The 20,153-nt window shown below is 36.0% G+C and overlaps 2 protein-coding genes across 2 annotated transcripts; one reads left to right on the top strand and one right to left on the bottom strand.

Moving 5' to 3' along the window:
• Nucleotides 1–4,864: 4,864 nt before the first annotated feature.
• On the bottom strand, nt 4,865–6,343 carry LOC117925412. Its single transcript, XM_034844412.1, has 2 exons — nt 5,483–6,343; nt 4,865–5,422 (listed from the first exon to the last, which is right to left on the bottom strand). The coding sequence occupies exons 1-2, from the start codon at nt 6,341–6,343 to the stop codon at nt 4,865–4,867; spliced, it is 1,419 nt and encodes a 472-aa protein (XP_034700303.1).
• A 12,409-nt stretch (nt 6,344–18,752) lies between these two features.
• Nucleotides 18,753–19,244, top strand: LOC117925411 (auxin-induced protein 6B-like). Its single transcript, XM_034844411.1, has one exon. The coding sequence runs from the start codon at nt 18,753–18,755 to the stop codon at nt 19,242–19,244; it is 492 nt and encodes a 163-aa protein (XP_034700302.1).
• The last annotated feature ends 909 nt before the right edge of the window (nt 19,245–20,153 follow it).

The following is a 20,153-nucleotide window of genomic DNA, read 5'->3' as shown; positions in this document are numbered from 1 at the left end:
GGCCGATCGATATAGGTGCAGCCCCGAACTCTGACTGATAAGATGATGACCGATCGATATAGGTGCGGTCCCGGAAACTAAACTGTCATGACAAGAAGATGGCCGATCGATATAGGTGCGGCCCCGACTCAAACTCAAACTGATAGGATGATGACCGATCGATATAGGTGCGGTCCCGACTCGAAAACTAACACGACAGGGAGATGGCCGATCTATATAGGTGCGGCCCCGACTCAAACTCAAACTGATAGGATGATGACCGATCGATATAGGTGCGGTCCCAACTCGAAAACTGACATGACAGGGAGATGGCCGATCGATATAGGTGCGGCCCCGACTCAAACTCAAACTGATAGGATGAGGACTGATCGATATAGGTGCGGTCCCGACTCGAAAACTGACATGACGGGGAGATGGCCGATCGATATAGGTGCGGTCCCGACTCAAAACTGACATGACAGAGAGATGGCTAATCGATATAGGTGCGGCCCTGACTCAAACTCAAACTGATAGGATGATGACCGATCGATATAGGTGCGGTCCCGGAAACTAAACTGTCATGACAGGGAGATGGCCGATCGATATAGGTGCGGCCCTGACTCAAACTCAAACTGATAGGATGATGACCGATCGATATAGGTGCGGTCCCGACTCGAAAACTGACATGACAGGGACATGACAGGGAGATGGCCGATCGATATAGGTGCGGCCCCGACTCAAACTCAAACTGATAGGATGATGACCGATCGATATAGGTGCGGTCCCGACTCGAAAACTGACATGACAGGGAGATGGCCGATCGATATAGGTGCGGCCCCGACTCAAACTCAAACTGATAGGATGATGACCGATCGATATAGGTGCGGTCCCGACTCGAAAACTGATAGGATGATGATACCAGTAGACTCGGCTGGAGGGGATATGTCCTAGTATGACAACTCATGAGGATCGACAACTAGGTTGAAAGATAATGAAGCCTGTGAAAGGTCCGATGATCCTAGGGAAGAGAGTACGCCCCAGTATGAAACTCTCGGAGGTCAACAACTAGATCAAAAGTGAATGAAACCCGTGGAAGGTCTAATGCTCACGGAGAAGAGGGTATGCCCCAGTATGCCATGATGGACAGACAAAGATGCAAAATGCCTCAAAACTACTATACTCTGAAATATGCTCATCCATCATGTAATGAAAATGTCCAACCTCAGATAGGTAATGCCAAACAGGACCATGTATCGTGACACCATGCTGACAAAACAAAACTAACTGGTGAATAACAACAATGATGACCAGTACTCAAAATGCGAAAAACAAGCAAATCCACACTCAACATGCCAACTGTCAAAGTGAAAACATCGTCACTAATAAATCAACAATCTGTCAGGCCCTGCCATCATGGAAGATGTTGAACCTAAAGTCCAAAAGATGTATGAAAACACAACCAAAGTGATCAAGGACTGATCTACATCTCCTCCTAATCGAGAAAAAGGTGAGGTCATGTGTCACGGTGGGATGTGTAAGATAAAAGAAGGCGATGATCAGGCTCTGGTAAGATAGAGAGTACGAAAGTATCAAGGGTGAAATGTCTGAGTATGAAATGAAAGGTAGGGAGATATCCGAGATCATCCAAGTATGCCGAGAAGACTAAACCCGAGGTGTCGATAACTCCATAACCCATCGTAAGCAGCAATCACAAACAAAAAGTCAAATCTCGGTGTCGAAACATCCAACTAGGTGGCTATGCCCCAGTATGAGGACAATATGAAATAGTCCAATGATCTCCATATCACTCGTCAGATGCTCCAATGTCAAGAACCAATCCGATCTCCCTCCAAAAGATAGATATGCCCCAGTGTAAAGGATCCGATAGGGTGACTATGCTCCGATGAAAAATGCTCTCCATCCCGGCTATGCCCCAGTGTAAGGTAGTGTATCCGAGTCAACAAGTCAATCAACCTCTACTCCTGGTGCCAAAACGGAAACATCTCAACGTAATCTATACGAATCAGAATCCACGAGCTCCATGAATGTGAATGTGGTGGCTATGCCCGAGTATAAACTAACTGAAGTGACTATGCTCCAATGAACAATCAAAGTCCATCACCATATGAGAGGGCTACGCCTCAAAATAAAACGTCATCTCAAAAATCAACCATCAATGAGCAGAGTGTGTCCCAATGCAGAATATCGAGCAGAGTGACTGTATCTCCAATAAAAACGCTCTCTGAAAGGGCTATGCCCCAGTATAGGGTCATCCCACAACTGCTAATCCATCATAATCCAAGTGAAGAAGCGAACTGACTATGCCTCAGTGCAAGACATCATCCCGAAAGAAAACGTCATCGATGAGCAGGGTATGCCCTAGTGTAGATAACGGCGCCTCTGAAAATCCATCACTGATAGTAGGGGTATGCCCCAGTGTAAATCATCATCTCGACTCCCCCTCCATCATGCTCCGAGGAATAATCTCCGACCAAGCTCGAGTATTGCCCACGTGCGAACTATCAAACGCAATGTGAAGTTGTGGCCTCAGGGTGGTCTTCAGACACGGGACGTAACGTAGGCCAAGGTAATAGGGTGAAAGAAACGAAAGGAAACTAGGCTCAAAGATCCCAATGATATAATCCCCATACCCCTCGTGCATGATATGCAATGCGTAGAAAACGTCATGAGTCTCGGACCTAGGGGTCCCCACACGAAAAGTGATGATAAATGAATGGTCGCATCGAATGAACAAGTAATGATGTGTGGATGCTGAACCTAAGTCAAACATCAAGCAGGATGAGAAAAGAAAGAAATCAGATGAGGTAGAGTGGAATGGAGGAATAAAATAAAGATAGAAGAAGACGAAGAGATAGAAAAGTGAGTGATGGTCAACTCGCATCAAAGCATGGAAAATAGTCACATCTGAAATAGATGGAATGATGGATAGAGCAAGGATCCAGAGATACTGAAGAAAGGTCGCTCGCATCTCTCACAAAAAACGAATGGGCGAATCATACTCTCACCCAAAATATACATCAAGATGAATACCAGAAAGAAGCTCTCATACGAACTCTCTCTAACACATGAACTCAATGAAGCAAACTAGCACGTCCATACACATGCCCAATGGTGAATGATAAAATGAACAATGCGCTATCTTTTTTTTTCTTTTTTTTTCATTTCATTTTTTTGTTTTTTTGTTTTTTTGTTTTTTTTTTTTTTTTTTTTTTTTTTTTTTTTTTTGCGCATACTCGGATCAATAATGAATGAACTCCCATGAAAATGCATACCCAAATGATCAAACCCTCCACATACGAATGTAACATGAATCCTCACCAACAAGACAACCTCTCAAAATAACATCTCTGAACCACTGCCCATGGGGTGAATGATAGGAAAGAATGTGACAATCCTCCATGCAGTGACGTGTGAAAAACCACCACTCAAGGTGAAACAAGATAATGTCGAGTAATCAATGATGAGAGAAAAGACGGAACGAATATCACAAGTAGTGATATGTGATGTCGGAAAAAGTGATGAGATGATGTCAAAGAGGAAAATATCACAATGAAGAGTGAGGAATGAGGCCTGAATATGTATGTCAGGTCTGGAACTCATGACGTATCCAATCATAGCATGCAAGCACTATAGGGTCCCCAACCCGGTGTAATAGGTAAACGAGGTGATGAAAGAAAAGGCTATGTGCTCGTGTGAGGCTCGAAGGGCTAGCAACGGGTAACTCTATATGTGAGGGTGATAAAGTAAATAGGCGCATGAAATGATGGCCACCCATCCTTTGACCACAACCTCAAACATTGTGCTTTCAAGATCTCACATGGTCAAAACTGAAGACTGGCATCCATCCAACATAGTCATGGCGACTCCTCTGAAATCGCGCGAAAGCTCCCACTGATGCTCTATGATAACCGTCAATGTCCTCTGAAAATCAACTCACTCCATCATCATAAGTCACTCATCATCGTCTCATAAAATCACCATCTCTAATCATCCCGACTCTCTGAAGTCATGTGCGATGGCTCAAATCTGGATGCTCCATGATAACCCCTCTATCTCAACAATATCGTCAAACAATCAAGCCACTCTCTCATCATGATCCACCTATCATCGTGTGAAGCTCACCTCGGGTCTAACCGTCTCGGACTCTACCTAGTCAGATAAAGGAAATGATGGAAAGGAAAGGCAATGGTACTGTAATGTACGAAGGCGAATAAGAATGGTAAAGGCGTACAGCAGTACCAAATGGTGGTGTCATGTCAGGCCCAAAATGGGTAAGTCATCAAGTCCATAGAGTCAAGGTGTGGATATGGGTATGGTACCGCTCTAATCAGAAGGTGAAATGGGTCACAGTCTCAAACTCCCTAGGTCGATCTCCTGATCCTAAGTCAAATAGGCTCAATATCCTCCATGATAGGTCAGGCCAAAGTGATCGTGATGTAAGTGAAAGATGTATCATATCGAAAGCATAACACGCATCAACACAAGATATGTAAAACTCACTCACGAGAAAAAAAAAAAAAAAAGTCACAATACTCAGATAAAATATCATATCACTAACTGAATCAACGAGTACATCATGTGTGAAATGATAAAGGACTACAAACAACTGGACTCTCAACATGAAACTAAAAACAAATGATCCTAAACCGAAAACAAGACTCAACAAAACAAAAACAACTCTAACAAACTACAAACTGGACTCAACAAAATGGAAAATGACTCTAATGATGACCATAATCAGGATGAAGAGTGCCCTGAAGTGAACTGCTGCAAAGCGATGTACCCATGCCGACTAACCCAAGTCCTCAACTTAGAAGATCCCAGAACGCCATATGCCATCAGTACCCTCAATATCCAAATCAATCTACTGATGACCAGGAGGAGGAGGAACCGCATGTGTAGAATGTGTAGGCAGGGGATTGGTGGTCACACTTGGCCTAGCCAAGTCAACCACCCCTGAATCGATCAAATCCTGTATCGCATGATGGAGTGCCGAACAACGCTCAGTATCGTGCCCCGGCATCTGATGATATAAGCAGTGCTCATGTGAACGGAAATGAGGAGGAATAGGATGTGGCAAAGGCCTCGGCGCCAAAGGAACAATCACCCCAGCGTCTCTGAGCTTCTCAAAAGCTCTAGTCAATGTCATGCCCAAAGGAGTGAACTGTCTCGCAGCCCTCTGTGCATATGGTCTAGGTGGCGGGTGAGTAGCGGCTCTCGGATGCGAAGGTCGTGGCTGCATGCTAGTCTGAGCAATGTAAGGCTCCTGAGCATAATCCAACTGATACTGATACTGTGGAAGAGAGAAAGGAGCTTTGACTGTAGGAGGCCTATAAGCTGAGCGATGCGCGGGCCTCTGATGCTGATAACTAATAGTGCCAACCTCTCCAGATCTGCCAAACGGCCCAATCAGCTTCTTCCCCTTACTGTCAGGGGAAGGAGTAGTATCTGTCCATAATCCTCGAGCAATGGCCTCCTCAACACTGAAAGCTGCCTGAACCAAACTCCTGAGATCCTGAAACGGGATGCCCACAAGACGTCTCGCGAATCTCGGCTGTAGGTTCCGAAGAACCATGTCAATCTGATCCTGCTCCTTAGGCCGATCTATCATACCAGCCACCTTTGCCCTCCAATGAGTGACAAAGGAAGAAATAGACTCATCTGGCCTTTGTCTAGTGGCCTCCAACTCTCGCCTGGATACATCAATATCGGCACTGAAAGCGAACTGGGTCAGGAACTCATGAGCCACGTCCTCCCAGGTGCGAAGTCTCGAAGGCTCGACTGAAGCAAACCACCTCTGAGCTGCTCCACTAAGTGACATAGGGAAGAGGGCCACCAACTGTGCATCATCTATCCCATGTGCTCTCATGACCGTGCTGTATAGTCTCAAGTGGATCTTGGGACAACCAATCCCACTGTAGCGCTCAATGTCTGGCATGCGAAACTTGGCGGGCAAGCTAGCCGCCGGTATGCCATCTCTATCATCCCAAGTCAAACCCCCGTCCTGCAATCTGATCTGTCTCATCATGGACTCAAGCCTCTCAACCTTGGCTTCCTGCTCGGCCAATCGAGTATCCTCAATAGTAGGAACCATGGGAGGTGGCACTGTGACAGTAGGTGGTGGAATGGTCTCATAATGATCTGTCAGATGAAATGGAGTACCAAGTGAAACCCCAGGTGGACGAGTCTGTGCTGTCTGAGATGCATGAGGAATCGTCTCGTCAGTGACCATGCCAACCGGATGAGGATCCTGGCGAGAACTCTCTAACTGATCCAAGCGCCTACTGACTCCGGCCATGAACTCCTGAATGGAAGCAAGTGTGGAAACTAGCTCGTCTGACATCTCAACTGAACTGTCTAAACTCGGATATGAATCTGCTCTGATCAATCGTCCTCCAACTCTCCTCCAAGAATGTGACTCCAGACTCAAACGACTCCTAAACTGACTCCTACAATGCAAACAAGATGGATGAAGGACACGAGATAAAACTCTAAAAGACGACAATACAACACACAAGCACATGGTCCTGAGGTGGCAATCAGAAATCTGGACATATGACGAGAACTCTGGAGTCATAAAGGTGTCCACTGTGAGATGGCTACAAATGTGACTAGAGAATTCTCATCAATAATCCAAGATGAAAGAGGTGTGAAAAACACGCTATCACGAGATCAATACTCCATCTATAACCACATATCCTTGAATCAACCTTCAACTCGAGATCTATAAGAGAAAAAATGATAAGGTGATCAAGGCGAATCTCTCTAAAAAGTGCGGATATGAAAATGTGCCTTTCACCTTTCTGTAATGAAAATATGAGCATCGAGTCGAAAATCGAACCAAGGATCAAACAAATGATAAGGTACTGAGCTCGTGATAAGTGTACAGTGTAAAAATGTGATCAATGAACATATCTCAAAGCATCGAACAAGTGACGACAAAGTGAATGGATGTGTCGAGCCGAGAAAGAAAGATGAAAGCCCTAGGGGGGAAGCATGACAAACTCATCGAGTGAAAAACACTATCCAAGGTGACATGATAAGGGTGATCCAACTGATACTCAAACTCAAATCGATCTCCGAGCACTCTCAACTGGAGACTAAAAAGAGGGAATACCGGATCCGAACTGTAACTAAAGAGGCTCTGAAGGCCCTCAGATGCACCCACGTGTAGGGGGGGAGTCCTACTCGAAGGATCTACGGCTCAACCTACGAGGTCAAGGTGGCACTAGCTGGATATGGGTGGACTTTCAAAGATCCCTAGCAGAAGCGATCGTACCCTCCGGCAGTACGCAACCCTCTGCACGCCTCCGAAGAGACGGGGCGCTTCCATGCAAGGTGGTCATCAGCTCCACACATGCACTACCTCAACATCCCAGGGGGGTTCCTATGGTGAAACCTCTCAAACTCTCAACACTCAACGGTCGACTAAAGTGCACAGTGAATGGTGTGGGTGCATCCGAAAACCCTAAGAAGCTAAAACAAGAGAGAAAACACACTGGCCGTACAACTATCCATGAAACCTAGCTCGGGGCTATACAGGTCTTCAATGATCGGACTCCAATCAGCATCGATATGTCGATCTCCTCCAGAACGCTCCCAAATATCGGTATAGCCCGTCGCTAGACCCTACTCCTAAACTCTATCTCGGTCAGAGTACAAGCACACACAAGGCCTCACACTTGCAAAAGTGAGAACCGAAATGAAGGAAATGACCGAAACTAGAGGGTCGGAGATAAGGGGATAGATGTGCTACCCACACGGACAAGCAACACGCAATCACACAAAGGAAGGGTAGTCATGCAATCACGCAATCAGGCAAAGCTCAGATATATCATCATGTACACACAAGATAAGCGAGAATACAACAATCGAGACGAATAGTGATACAAAAATCATGCTCAAAGACGATCAAAATAGTATACAAGTAAGAGAATCAACATGTCAAGCTGAGTGATATACAGTGGCAAGTCTATACATGTGAGGTGAACAAAGCAAACATGGCAAAATCAGAATGACTATGCTAAGCAAGGCAAGATGATCAATCAATATAATAAGCATGTCAATGTACTCAACAAACATGGCAATGAAGCACAGAAAAATTCCCACAATCGGAATGCTCAATCAAGATAAACAAGCATCATAATCAGCATGTCCATGTCCCCTAGTAAAAACAAACACCCAAGCATGCATCCAATGGCATCGGGAACTCTCAATGTGCAATCAAGAAATAGGCACTCACTGATCGACTCATCAAACGCCACATTTGCTTCATCTTAAGTTCAAGCTTGACCCTCTAATGATCCCCAGTGGAGTCGCCATTTTGTGGACCCCGCATTTCGGCTCAATGCGTTTCCCACTCGATGGCGAAACTCGATTTTCATTTTATTCGAAAATTTGATTTTTTATTTGATTAAGAAAACTGACTTGGAGTCGCCACTTATTTTTGTTTTATTTTTAAAAGGGTAAACAAAATAAGAAAGAAAAACCCTAAGTGTGACTCCTTATTTGGGAAAGGTGATCTACGAAAAATCGGATCGGGTTCGGGGGTCAGGTTACTTATCGGGAAGGTACGGTAAAGACCGTAGCACCCCTCTAAGTCCCTAAAGTCGGGTCTCTACTAATAAAATGAAACTGACATGGCGACCAATGAGAAAGTCGATGAATACCCAAATCAATCATGCACGTATGAGAATTAGAATATATAAAATGAACTATCAGAACAAGTGAAGGCATACCTGGGCAGCAATCTCGAATGCGCTATCATGGAACAGGGTTATTGAGCAATGAACAAGATATAATTAAGCGCATATCATGGAACAGGATAGATCAAACACGCAAGATAAGTAAATCAATCAAACGATCAATCAATCATGAATTCTCATATGTGGGGCCCCCACCAAAGCCCGATTTAATTTTGCATGAATTAATTCCAATAAAACCATTATTCGGAATTACGGAATTTAATTCTTGCTTATTTCAAAACATTTTAAAAATAGAGAGGATATGAAAATTGTTTGCCAGAAATAAAGATGGCGGCCAAATTTTATTGAAAAGTGACTCTTGGAACCTAAATATTCTAAGGATGAAGGAAAATATGGAGTTGAATTTATAAAAGAATACTAAAATCCAAAAGGTTATTTGAATAAAGGAATTTGGAAAATATTTGAAAATTGGAATTTAGGGGGGATTATTTTAAAAACAATAAGGATAAAATAATAATAATAATAAAAAAGATAATAATAATAATAATAATAATAAAAGGTGAAATGAATGAAATAAAAGATGAAAATATGATTAAAAATTAAAATAAGTAAATAAATAAATAAATAAAGTAAAAGATGCATGATTAGTGGGAAATGATCGGAATCAATTTTTGAAAACAATGCATGGTAATATAAGGGTGAGGCCTGTGGGTTTCCGGAGTGACCCACCAAAAACTCCAGCACCGCCGAGCTTTTCTACTATTTTTCCCATCTTGAAAGGACACCGAGTGGATTCCCACCTAGATTGATAACTCAGAGATTGGCCCTTTAACCGTTATATGTTCAAAAGGTGGTGAAACGAATCTTGCGTCTATGCAGACTGCATGCGAAACCACACGTAGAACCTGCTCTAGTAGCCACACAGGGAGCCGACACAGCATTAACAAATAAAGAATCCTCTGGGTTAAGAAGACATTGGCAGCGAGCTTAGAAAGCTCTTTTGGAGTCTCTTCTCAATTCACAGAAATATCTAAGATTCTCCCAAATTTTACATGGCTTAATTGCGCGGGGTGCCACGGATTAAAGGGGTTGGATATCTGAAGTCGGGGAAGCTAGATGGCTGAAACAATGGAGTCTGCCATAGCTGTTGTGGCTACAGTTGAGAGAACGGATTGAGAAGAAGAAAGGAAAAAATGGAACAGGAAATGACTGATGAAATAGGTGATAGAGGGTAGTGAGTGAAGAGGGATTAGTGGATAATACGATGATATATAGAGAGAGGAGGGTGGTGAGATGATTAAATGGGTATCATATCGAATACGTTGAGGTGAAAATGATATAGGCATCGTTGATGGAATGGGTAGTGGGAAAGGTGAAATAATGGATATTTTAAAAACGGGAATGTGGGTATTATGGAGGATGGCCTATATGCATACATGATTGGATGAATAGAAGGTCAAATCAAAATTTAAAGTCCAAACCCATCTCCCTCCATGAATAATTAAGCTTCTTCAAACGATTCCTCGAAGGGGATATTCCACCAGTACTTGATCCACTGAACTTCTTTTTACCATGCCGGCAAATAGCCACACAAATATCACCTTTCTTAACCCTATCAAAGTCATTCTGCATAACAGGTTTCAGTCCACTAGACCTGACAATAAGGGATTATGATATTTCCATTGCATGAACAGCGAATTAAGGATCAGAGACCCGAACGAACGGTCCACCGAGGTCAGGGTTAGGGTATTGCTTTCGGGGTGTGTGGTTGCACAGTATGAGAATTAACACCCACTTTTCAGAAAATAATATGCTCAAACCCAGGGAATTTGCATGATAACACTACACCTTCTTGGTAGCCATGACTACAAAACAAGGTGAAAATCCAGATGCATATATGGTAGCCACCGAAGAACTTGGCCTATTCCAACTAGGCATCCTGTTGTAATTTAAAGCTCGATTTCGAATGGGAACAGCTGCAGCCTTTCTTACAACCTCATTTGCCAAGGGAAATTGATTTGCCAGAGAACTCTATGAAAGAGAAGTCGGATCAACTAAACATTACTTCAGTTGCTATAATTTCTACCCATTGGCTAGTCAAAACAGTAGCTGAACTAGCACCCGTATGCATCTCTTCTATTAGGAGCCATGACTCAGTGGCAATAAGCCAAAACACAACCTTCTCCCCTCAGGCACAAATCAGAACACAAAACCAGTAGTCCAAAGCAAATCCGAAAATGTGAGCCAGAAACAGGGATATGGATTGAGACACCGGATATGGAGGAGGGAACAAAACAAGATATAGTGTGCTCATAACAGAGTAAACAGAGTGATTAAAGCATTTAAGTATGATCCCCTTTCATATTGAAATCCAGGGGTTCACTGACCAGTGGTGCAACAGGAGAGTTTAAAACCAATATTGAAACGAGAGTAAACCATATTCAAATAAACAAATACGAGAAAATAGTAATGTAGCATCACATTCATACCCAAACAAGCAACCAATGATCAGAAGAAAAACAAAGACGATTATAGAAGATGTAAGATAGAAGGAAAACAGGGGGTGAGTAAGAAGAGTTCAAGAAGTTGTCCCAAACGTACCAGAAGATACTCTTTCCTGAGTTCTTGCCCTCCAAAGCGAAAGAGATACCCCTCCTCAAGTTCCAAGACCTCAAATTATAATCTCACCGAAAACTCTCTCTGGAATCCTTTCTCTCCAAGCAAAATCCTCAAACAAAAGCCCCTCTCTCTCAAGTTATTCTCAGTTTTTCTCCTTAGCTTCACTCACCCTCCCCCACTCTCAAAACTCCCTGCTACTCTGCCTGTAACCAGAAGCCCCCCTCACCTGGATCTCTACAGCTTTCCTCTTTTTTTTATTCTCTTTTTTTCCTCTCTCCCGGATTTGCCCTCCTAACAGCCTCTGCAGAAAACCATCACAAAAAGCACTACCCTCCGTAGCTGCCAGCCTCCACACCTCCACATGCAGCAGCTGGCAACGTCTTAACAAAAACGCTCCTCCTTCTAGAACCTTCTTCCAAGTGTCATCCTCTGATTTGCTTCCCAAAAAGCAAGGCTGATTCCTTTATAGCCACTAAGGGAGCGACACGTGGCTCGCTGGGGCTCTTCCACGTGGCAAAATCAGCTGCAGCAAAGAAAAGACCTAAATGGGGGTCTACACATGTACTAGAGAATAGTGTCAAGCTTACATTATCCGAAAATGCTCTTATATGTGTTTTGATCTTATAGTAATGTTTTGGTCTTAAAGTAATAGTGTTATTCTCATGTGAGTTGGGTTGGTATGAATGGCAACTCATATACACATATAAGAACATTTTCCAATAATGTAAGCTTGACACTATTCTCTAGTACATAAAATAAGAATTATTTTCTCCAAAATGCACTCCCCATGAAAATAATTTTTTTGAGTTCTCTTTTCATCCACATTTTGTAAATATTGCATGTTTACATAAATCCCCATTTATTTTTATGTTTCAATTTTGTTTTATTTTCATATTTTGTTGTTGAGGAAATGATAAATTTGAACAAAAACCAATATTTTTTGAAATTTTATTTTATTTTATTCTTATTCTTATTTTTGTATTCATATTTTATTTCATTTTTATTGATATAAATCTTCATTTTTTATTTTATTACTGACAATAACTAATGGAACTTTTATTAAATTTTAATATAAAAAATAAGAAAATTAGGAGTTCTATAATATATGTCAGATTATTTTACAATAATACTAACCATTTGAGGATTAAAGAGGATTTGAGTAAGAAACATGAATAAGCTTGTGATATTCTTTAGGTTATGTTTGGTTTTTGAAAAAAATTATAGAACATGTAAGGAAATTAATTTTCTCATATTTGGTTTTAAAAATATAAAATAAATTAAATTAAAATTAAAATTAATTTAAAATTTATATATTTTTAAATAATTTAATCTTGCTATAACAAAGAGAAATAAGTAAAATAAATTTAAAAAAACATATAAAAATAATTTATTAAATTTAAACTTATTTTTTATTTTTCTTTACTTTTTATTTTCTTTTACTTTTCCTCTCTATTTTCTTTCTTTTGCATTTTCTTTCAAATTTTCTTGAAACCAAACACAAGTGTTTTTTTAAAATCAAACATAATCTTTTGGTATAAGAAGGGAAAAAAAGATAATAGAAAAAACAAAACAAAGAATCTACAAAAATAAATTAAACCTATTTGGGAAGAGTCAATGATTTACACTTCTTTTAAATGTTTATATAAATAAGAAAAATGTGAATGTGACGATGAAACTTTAAAAATAAAAAAATAAAATAAATAAATTAGTGATGAGTAAAATGTCATATATGAATAGCTGAAAAGATTTTTGTCAAATTCTCCTCCTATGGCATAAGGGTTATGAATATCAAATATTTAAAGCTATGTTTGATTTCAAAAAATTTGATGGAAAATGTGAATGAAAGAAAATAGAAAGAAAAAGTGAAAGAAAAAAATCGAAGAAAAATAAAAAGATAGATCCTAAATTAATAAATTATTTTTATATCATTTCAAATTTATTTCACTTATTTCCCCTATTATATAAACGTTAAATAGTTTTAAAAAACATAAATTTCTAATAAAATTTAATTATATTTTATTTTCTTTCATATGTTTTATAATGAAATGAAATTCCAAAAACAAAAAAAAAATTCCTGGACCAAATATAGCCTAAAACAATTCTTTGTAGAGGAATCAAGGCATTATAATGGAAGTTACACTCCAATCAAGCCAATGAAGACTCTACTAACCTCTTTCCTCTTTTAAGGTTAAGGGCTGAGGAAAGCCGATAAAGAATGCGATTAAATGGGTGAACGGGGAGAAAATAATTCATGGGGAGTCATGGAGATACAAATTAACGTCCTGTTTGGATGTACTCATGAGAAAGTAAAAATTCTTTTTTAAAGTGAGATAAAGTAAAAGATTCACTTTTAAACTCGGGTTTCAAGCATATTTGATTAATTTTTTAAAAAAAAATTATATAAAAATGAGAAAATTATTATTTTTTATAGAAGTCATATTTTGATTATGAAATAAGTTATTTTATTTTTAATAAATTTTTTATAATATTAATATTCTTCTATAAAATTTTTTATTTTGATTTCATCTTCTATTTTCTATTAAAAATAAATAAAAATAAAAAAACCAATTTTGACTACGGTGACCTACCTAAACTTGACCAATGGGTGGGTGGGTCAGGCATGACTGCCTTAGATATGCATACCTTCTATATGAAGGGATGCATACCAAGGATTGGAAAATATATTAGAGAAAGTCGCCAAAAATCCAAATTAATTTATAGTTAAGATGGCATCAATGGTGGAAAGTACTTGGAATTCATTGTACACATTCCCCGTTATCTTTTTTATCTCAACAAAATGAAGACTATGTTTGGTAGTGAATTAGGGTTGTTTTAGGAAAATTTTAAAAATACTTTTAAAAATTTATAAAATCACTTATGGTTTTAAAAAATCATTGGTTGAGAATCATTTAGATAATATTTGCTTGTTTTACTTAATAGAAAAAATCAAAATATTTAGTTTTTTTAGTAATATGTTGATATCAATCTATATAATTAAAACTATTGATAATAAGTTTACTTTAATTATATTGGTTGATATCAATAGATTACTTATAGTTAAATAGAAAAAGTCAAATATTTAGCAAAAATAAAAAAATAAACATTACCTTAATGTTGAAAAATTATTTAATACTATTTTCTAAAAAAATACTTGTAAGTGATTATCCTAAAAATATTTTGAATAAAAATACTATCAAACTCACTCTAAAATAATTCCATATTTCATCTTCAATTCTACTTAGAGTGCATATGACAATACTTTTAGTTGAAGTGTTTTTAGAGTGCCTTTCACGATGATTTTAGAAGTGTTTATAATATTTCTAACATTCCCTATAACCATTTTCAATAATGTTTTTAATCAAAGTATTTTTAGTGAAAATGTTTTTCTTTAAAAGTGTTTTAAGAATAATCTTTTATAAAATGTTTTTCTAAAAAATATTATAATTAATTTTTTAGGTTTTTAAAAGTGTTTTCAAAATTTGGTCAAATCCATCATATTTAAAAAAATATATTTTAAAAATTTAAAACGCTTCTTAAAATCATTTAACAATCTCTAGCTTAAGTTTCCATTATCATTTGCTAAGAAATTGCATAACCGATTAAAATAATAGCATGAATTAACGTACAACCATGCAAATTAGGGTCAACATTTACGGCTTAAGGTTTCATACAACCTTGGGCCTTGCTAATTACGAGTCAAGATGACGGCGAAATATTAAATAAATCCCAGTAAATTTGCTATGTAAGTTTAACCATGTGACGAGCATTTCTATGAGCATGAATGTGGGCTAATTGTCTGCTCTTTTTGACTAATCAATAGTGGATTGGACCTTAATTTTAGAGTCTCATACCATAATCAAATTATATATGACTAAGTGAATAGCAAATTTGTTATTATTATTTTCCTTCCATGACAAAGTGATTGCAATGAATATAAAATGATGTGTCTTGAATAAGCAAATTCATAACTTTCTATATTATTTCTTCTTCTTTTAAATTTTTTTTTTTTGATTCTATATTTACGTGGCTAACTAATTATACTCAATAAAAATTTAATTTGATAATTGGGTGAGTTTACTAAAAAGAAATTTTTCTAAATTTGAAGGGAACTTAATATAAAAGAAAGAAATATATTACCTTTTTTAAAAAAAAAAAATGGTGTTTTAAATGATGTAAATTACTATTTTATGTTTAATAAAATTTTTATAATGTCAAAATAATCTCCATTTTACTTTTTATGTTCGTAGTAAATGGATGTTTGGTAAATCAATTTAATAATTTAAAATAATTTAATAACTTAATTTAAGTCATTAAATAAATTAAGTGGTAAAATAGGTTAATGGTATGATTTAAAATAAAAACAACTTAAGTAATAAGTAAAAATAATTAATTTATTTTAAATTCATATCTTTATTTTATCTTTTTACCATCATTTACCGTAATTATTTCAACGATCTTTTTTACTATTCTACTCCACACACTTATAAGGATAAATGTGTCAATTTGATAATTTAAAGTAAAATTTTAAGTTAATTTTATTAAGCAATTTTGATACTTAAAATAAAAATTAAGTAGTTTTAAGTCAGCAAATTAAGTAAAATTTAACTTAAAATCAATTTAAATTATTAAGTAGTTAGTATTAAGTTTTACCAAACACCTCAAATTAATATCAAAAGCTTAATCCAAATAGAATTTTAATAATAGCTTTTGTTTATCCTAATACTCCCATATTTTAAATTAATTTAAAATCAATTTAAATTATTAAGTTTTACCAAACACTCCAAATTAATATCAAAAGTTTAGTCCAAATAGAATTTTAATAATAGCTTTTGCTTATCCTAATACTCCCATATTTTAAATTATTATATAAGAATTCAAAATTTTTACATGGTTGTGCAACTTTTCTCACTTTCCATAATTTATTTTTAAATAAATAACATCCTAAAACAATAATGGATGAGTTGAAATTATAAGCCCTGTTTGGCGATTATTTTCGATAATAACTTTGATAATTAAGAATTATTTTTTATTTTATAGTATTATTAATAAAGAATATGGTCTTTTCAAATAACATCTTTTAGTTATTTTCTATTATTTTCTAAGAATTGTTTTAAAAATAATTATACTAGAATGATTAAAAATAAAATACCAGATATAAAAATTATTTTTAAAACATATTTAAAATTTTAAAAAAAGGATTAAAAATATTTTCGATTTCCAAATAGACTTTTGTTTTATAAAACATAAAAACAATGTTTTCAAAAATTGTTTTTCAAAATTATTTTCAAAAATAATTACCAAACAGACCCTAAACCTCTTTAACAAATATGATAAATTATTCACTCTTTTAAATTTTTTACCATAAAATCCTTAATAAGGTGTAATTGATAATTGAATATTGAAGGCAATTTTCTTTAGGTATAAAAAATACGTGATCAATTAGGTAGTACCAAGTGGACTTCAAGTTTCATAATTTTATTTTCAATCTTCATTAGTTATAATTTTATATTCTCATCTAATAATTTAAATTTTATCACGTACTCAATATTCAAAGATAAGGACCCATATAGATATGGATGCTATATCTAGAATTGGATGAGGAATACCTTAAATTTTCTATAATTTTTGGTATTATTGTTGTTGTTAATTTGTTCGACTCTAACTTTTACCTCTTATCTAAATTTTCCTCTTCCATTCATCATTACCTCCACTTTCATTCATTCAAGGAGGGCATTGAGAAAGTTTTGGATAGTGTGGCCCATGAATCCTAACTAACTCCACTAAAAGATACTATTTTGAGTAGTTTCAAACCTAGTTGAATTTCAAATATTTTATTTCAATTCCTTCTCAATGCCCTCATGTGTTTCCATATTATATTTTTAAAAATATAATGCTAATTCTTTTTCTTCTATTTTGTGGATATTTTTATCATCAATTCATGATAAGTGGTGATTTAATATTTTAAAATAATTATCATATAAACAAATAATAAAAATATGGTAAAAAAGGAAAATAGAATAACTGTTTATATAAATCTCTCCATCCGACCACCATTTATTATATAAATAGATAAATAAATAATAAAAATGTGATAAAAATATGAGAAAATAGCATTATTCTTTATGTATAATTCATGTTTCTCTAGTCTCACATCTCTCCTTGTTTTCTAATAAATTATTATTTTGAAATCTATTTTCAAATACTAAATCTTAAAAAATAAATAAATAAATAAAAAGAGAGGAATTTAATATGACATAAAATTCTAATTTTAATTTTAATTATAAAGGTGAGGCTTAGATACACTCCTCATTTTTTATTTTTAAAAAATAAAAATTCTTATATAAAATATAAAAAACTCTTATATAAAAATACAAAAATTTACATTATACTTAAAAGGATTTTTCAAAATTTTAAAAATTTGAGAAAGTGGAAATTAAATCTTAAATTTTTTTAAAGGGAAAAAATATGTTTTGACTCGCTGATTTAAAAAAACATATATATAAAAAAAAAGAATTTCAACTTTTATAAATCAATTTTATCTTCGTCAATTTTAAAACATTAAAAATATTTTAAAATACATGTACTTTTTACAAGTCAAATAATTATTTCCTAAAACAACATTTTACTTGTCGGATTAATAACACCAATTGATAATTTTTTTTTTACATAAAAAACGGTTTTAAAAACATACCCATTTTTTTACATAAAAATTCTTATATTTTATATATTATTTTCTGTAATATTACAAATTTTCATATCTATCCCACTATTTGCTTCTTTTTGTTTCTTTGTCTTCTTTAAATACTCTATAATAATATTAAAATTATTCATCTTTAATTTTTCATGTGAGTGTTGTTTATGGGCTGCTAAATGAGATCCTAGTAAAAATCCAATCAAGCCTCTAAATTTCTTCTTCAATAGGCTCCAAGCCACACCTCTAAATAAAAATTAATTATTTTCAGATTTTTAAATGAATAATATAAGGTCCTGTTGAAAAGGTATCATCCCGTATATAGTATTTGATTAAGTTTAAAAGAGTGGGTTAGGTAATAATTTTAATTTTAATTTTTCAAGTAACTGAAAAACTAAAAATATTATCTAAAATAAGTGTGAAATGGACTCTTATTAAAAGGAGGAAAAAAGAAAATATGGAAAGGATATTTAAAAAAAATAGAAACTAAATAAAAACAGAATTTTAAAAATATATATTTTTTAAAAAATAAATAACAATATAATAAATATATTATAATATTAATAGCATTGTACCTGTCCCTAACACAGTTCAACTTGCACTATACTTTCTCTGGATTCTTTTTCTGCTAGCTTCCTCTTTTTCTCTCTCCAAGCACTCTGAAAGATCAAAATCAGAATCATCTCTCCCTTGTGAGTTCTTTCGCCTTCCGGAGAGCTCTGTCTGCAACTTCTCCAATGGCTTCTGCCGTCAAGAGAGTCGAAAAGATCCGCCAAATCGTGCGTTTGAAGCAGGTAATGCAGCGATGGAAGACCATGAGTGTGAGTCTCAGACCGCGGTCCATACGCTCCTTCTCCGACTCCGATTCCGACTGCACCTCCGGGTCGATCCGGCGCACCCCCTCCGGGTTCCTGGCCGTCTATGTAGGCGCGGACCGCCGGCGGTTCGTGATCCCAACCCGGCTCCTGAACCTGCCGATCTTCGTGGCTCTGTTGAACAAGGCGGAGGAGGAGTTCGGGCTTCGATCGAGCGGAGGCCTGGTTTTACCCTGTGAAGTGGGGTTTTTCAAAGAAGTACTAAGGTTTTTGGAGAAGGATGAGGCGAAATACGGTGGGTTGGGGTTGGATGAGTTTGTCAAGATGGTTTCCGAAGTGGGTTTTGATTCCTGTAGAGAGACAAGGAATGTGGTGAATGGGTTTACTCCTCTCCTGCAGAAAGCTAGGGTTTGACATTGGAGTTCCGTTAGGGTTTTCAGGGTTGTTTTTTTTTATTTTTGTTTTGATTCTTTTGGATTTTAGGGTTTTGTAAATGTGGGGGGGTGTTCGGTGGGGGGTTTTTGGTTCTGACCATCCTTGGACCTAAGTCTTTAATGGCGGATTCATGGGTTCCAATGAGATGTCGTTGAACTTTTCCTTTTCTTTTTCTCTTTCAAAGGGATTTTTTTTAGTGGTATTTTGTAACGCCTAATCTGATGCAAATGCTAATGACGATGAAAATTTCCATGGTTAATTGTTCATTGTTGGATTTGTAATTTCGTTTCCTCTGTTTTTTCTTCTCATAATCTACTACTCAATCTGATAGTATTGTTTGTTACAATTTTTGGAGAAGTTGAGGCTTTCACTTTTTCCTTTTTCTAGATTTCTAGTTTTTCAAAAATTTTCTCTCACATTGAGGATGAAAACGAGATCCTAGGGCGCAGAGAATCCAGTGACCAGTGTTTCACAAATTCTACTTCCAAAAATCGCAATGAAAATAAATATAATAAATAAAAGGACTCCCCATAAAAAATAAAAATGTTTATTTGAGACAAAAATGAAAAGTGTTTTTACCAGACAAAAAGCTGAGAATGCTTTTAAAGCGAAGTTATAACATATCCAAATCCAAGAAGAAGCATTTATAATCAAAGTCATGATTGTTTTTCACAAAAGTTTTTTGGCGAGTTTTTTTTGTTTTCTAGATCAAGAAACACCATTGGCAACCAAAGATTGCTTTTTATTTTTTATTTTTTAAATCTTTAGGATGTTTTTTTTACTTATTTTTTGAAAGTTATTTTAAGTAAATTAGAAAATAGTTTTCAGAAACTATTTGTCAAAATTGTTTTTTAAAACAGTTACCATCTAAAATGTCTCCAATTAAAT

Source organism: Vitis riparia, chromosome 11 (assembly GCF_004353265.1).
Source record: "Vitis riparia cultivar Riparia Gloire de Montpellier isolate 1030 chromosome 11, EGFV_Vit.rip_1.0, whole genome shotgun sequence".
NCBI classification, from domain to species: Eukaryota; Viridiplantae; Streptophyta; class Magnoliopsida; order Vitales; family Vitaceae; genus Vitis; species Vitis riparia.
The sequence above is the reverse complement of the archived record's forward strand: the minus strand, read 5'-3'. Positions and strand labels throughout refer to the sequence as shown.

Coding starts and splice junctions, on each gene's coding strand:
- LOC117925412 (XM_034844412.1), bottom strand. CDS start 6,343: ATGTCAGACGAGCTAGTTTCCACACTTGCTTCCATTCAGGAGTTCATG. Junction 5,423..5,482: donor TGGTTCAGGCAGCTTTCAGT/GTTGAGGAGGCC, acceptor CCTGACAGTAAG/GGGAAGAAGCTGATTGGGCC.
- LOC117925411 (XM_034844411.1), top strand. CDS start 18,753: ATGGCTTCTGCCGTCAAGAGAGTCGAAAAGATCCGCCAAATCGTGCGT.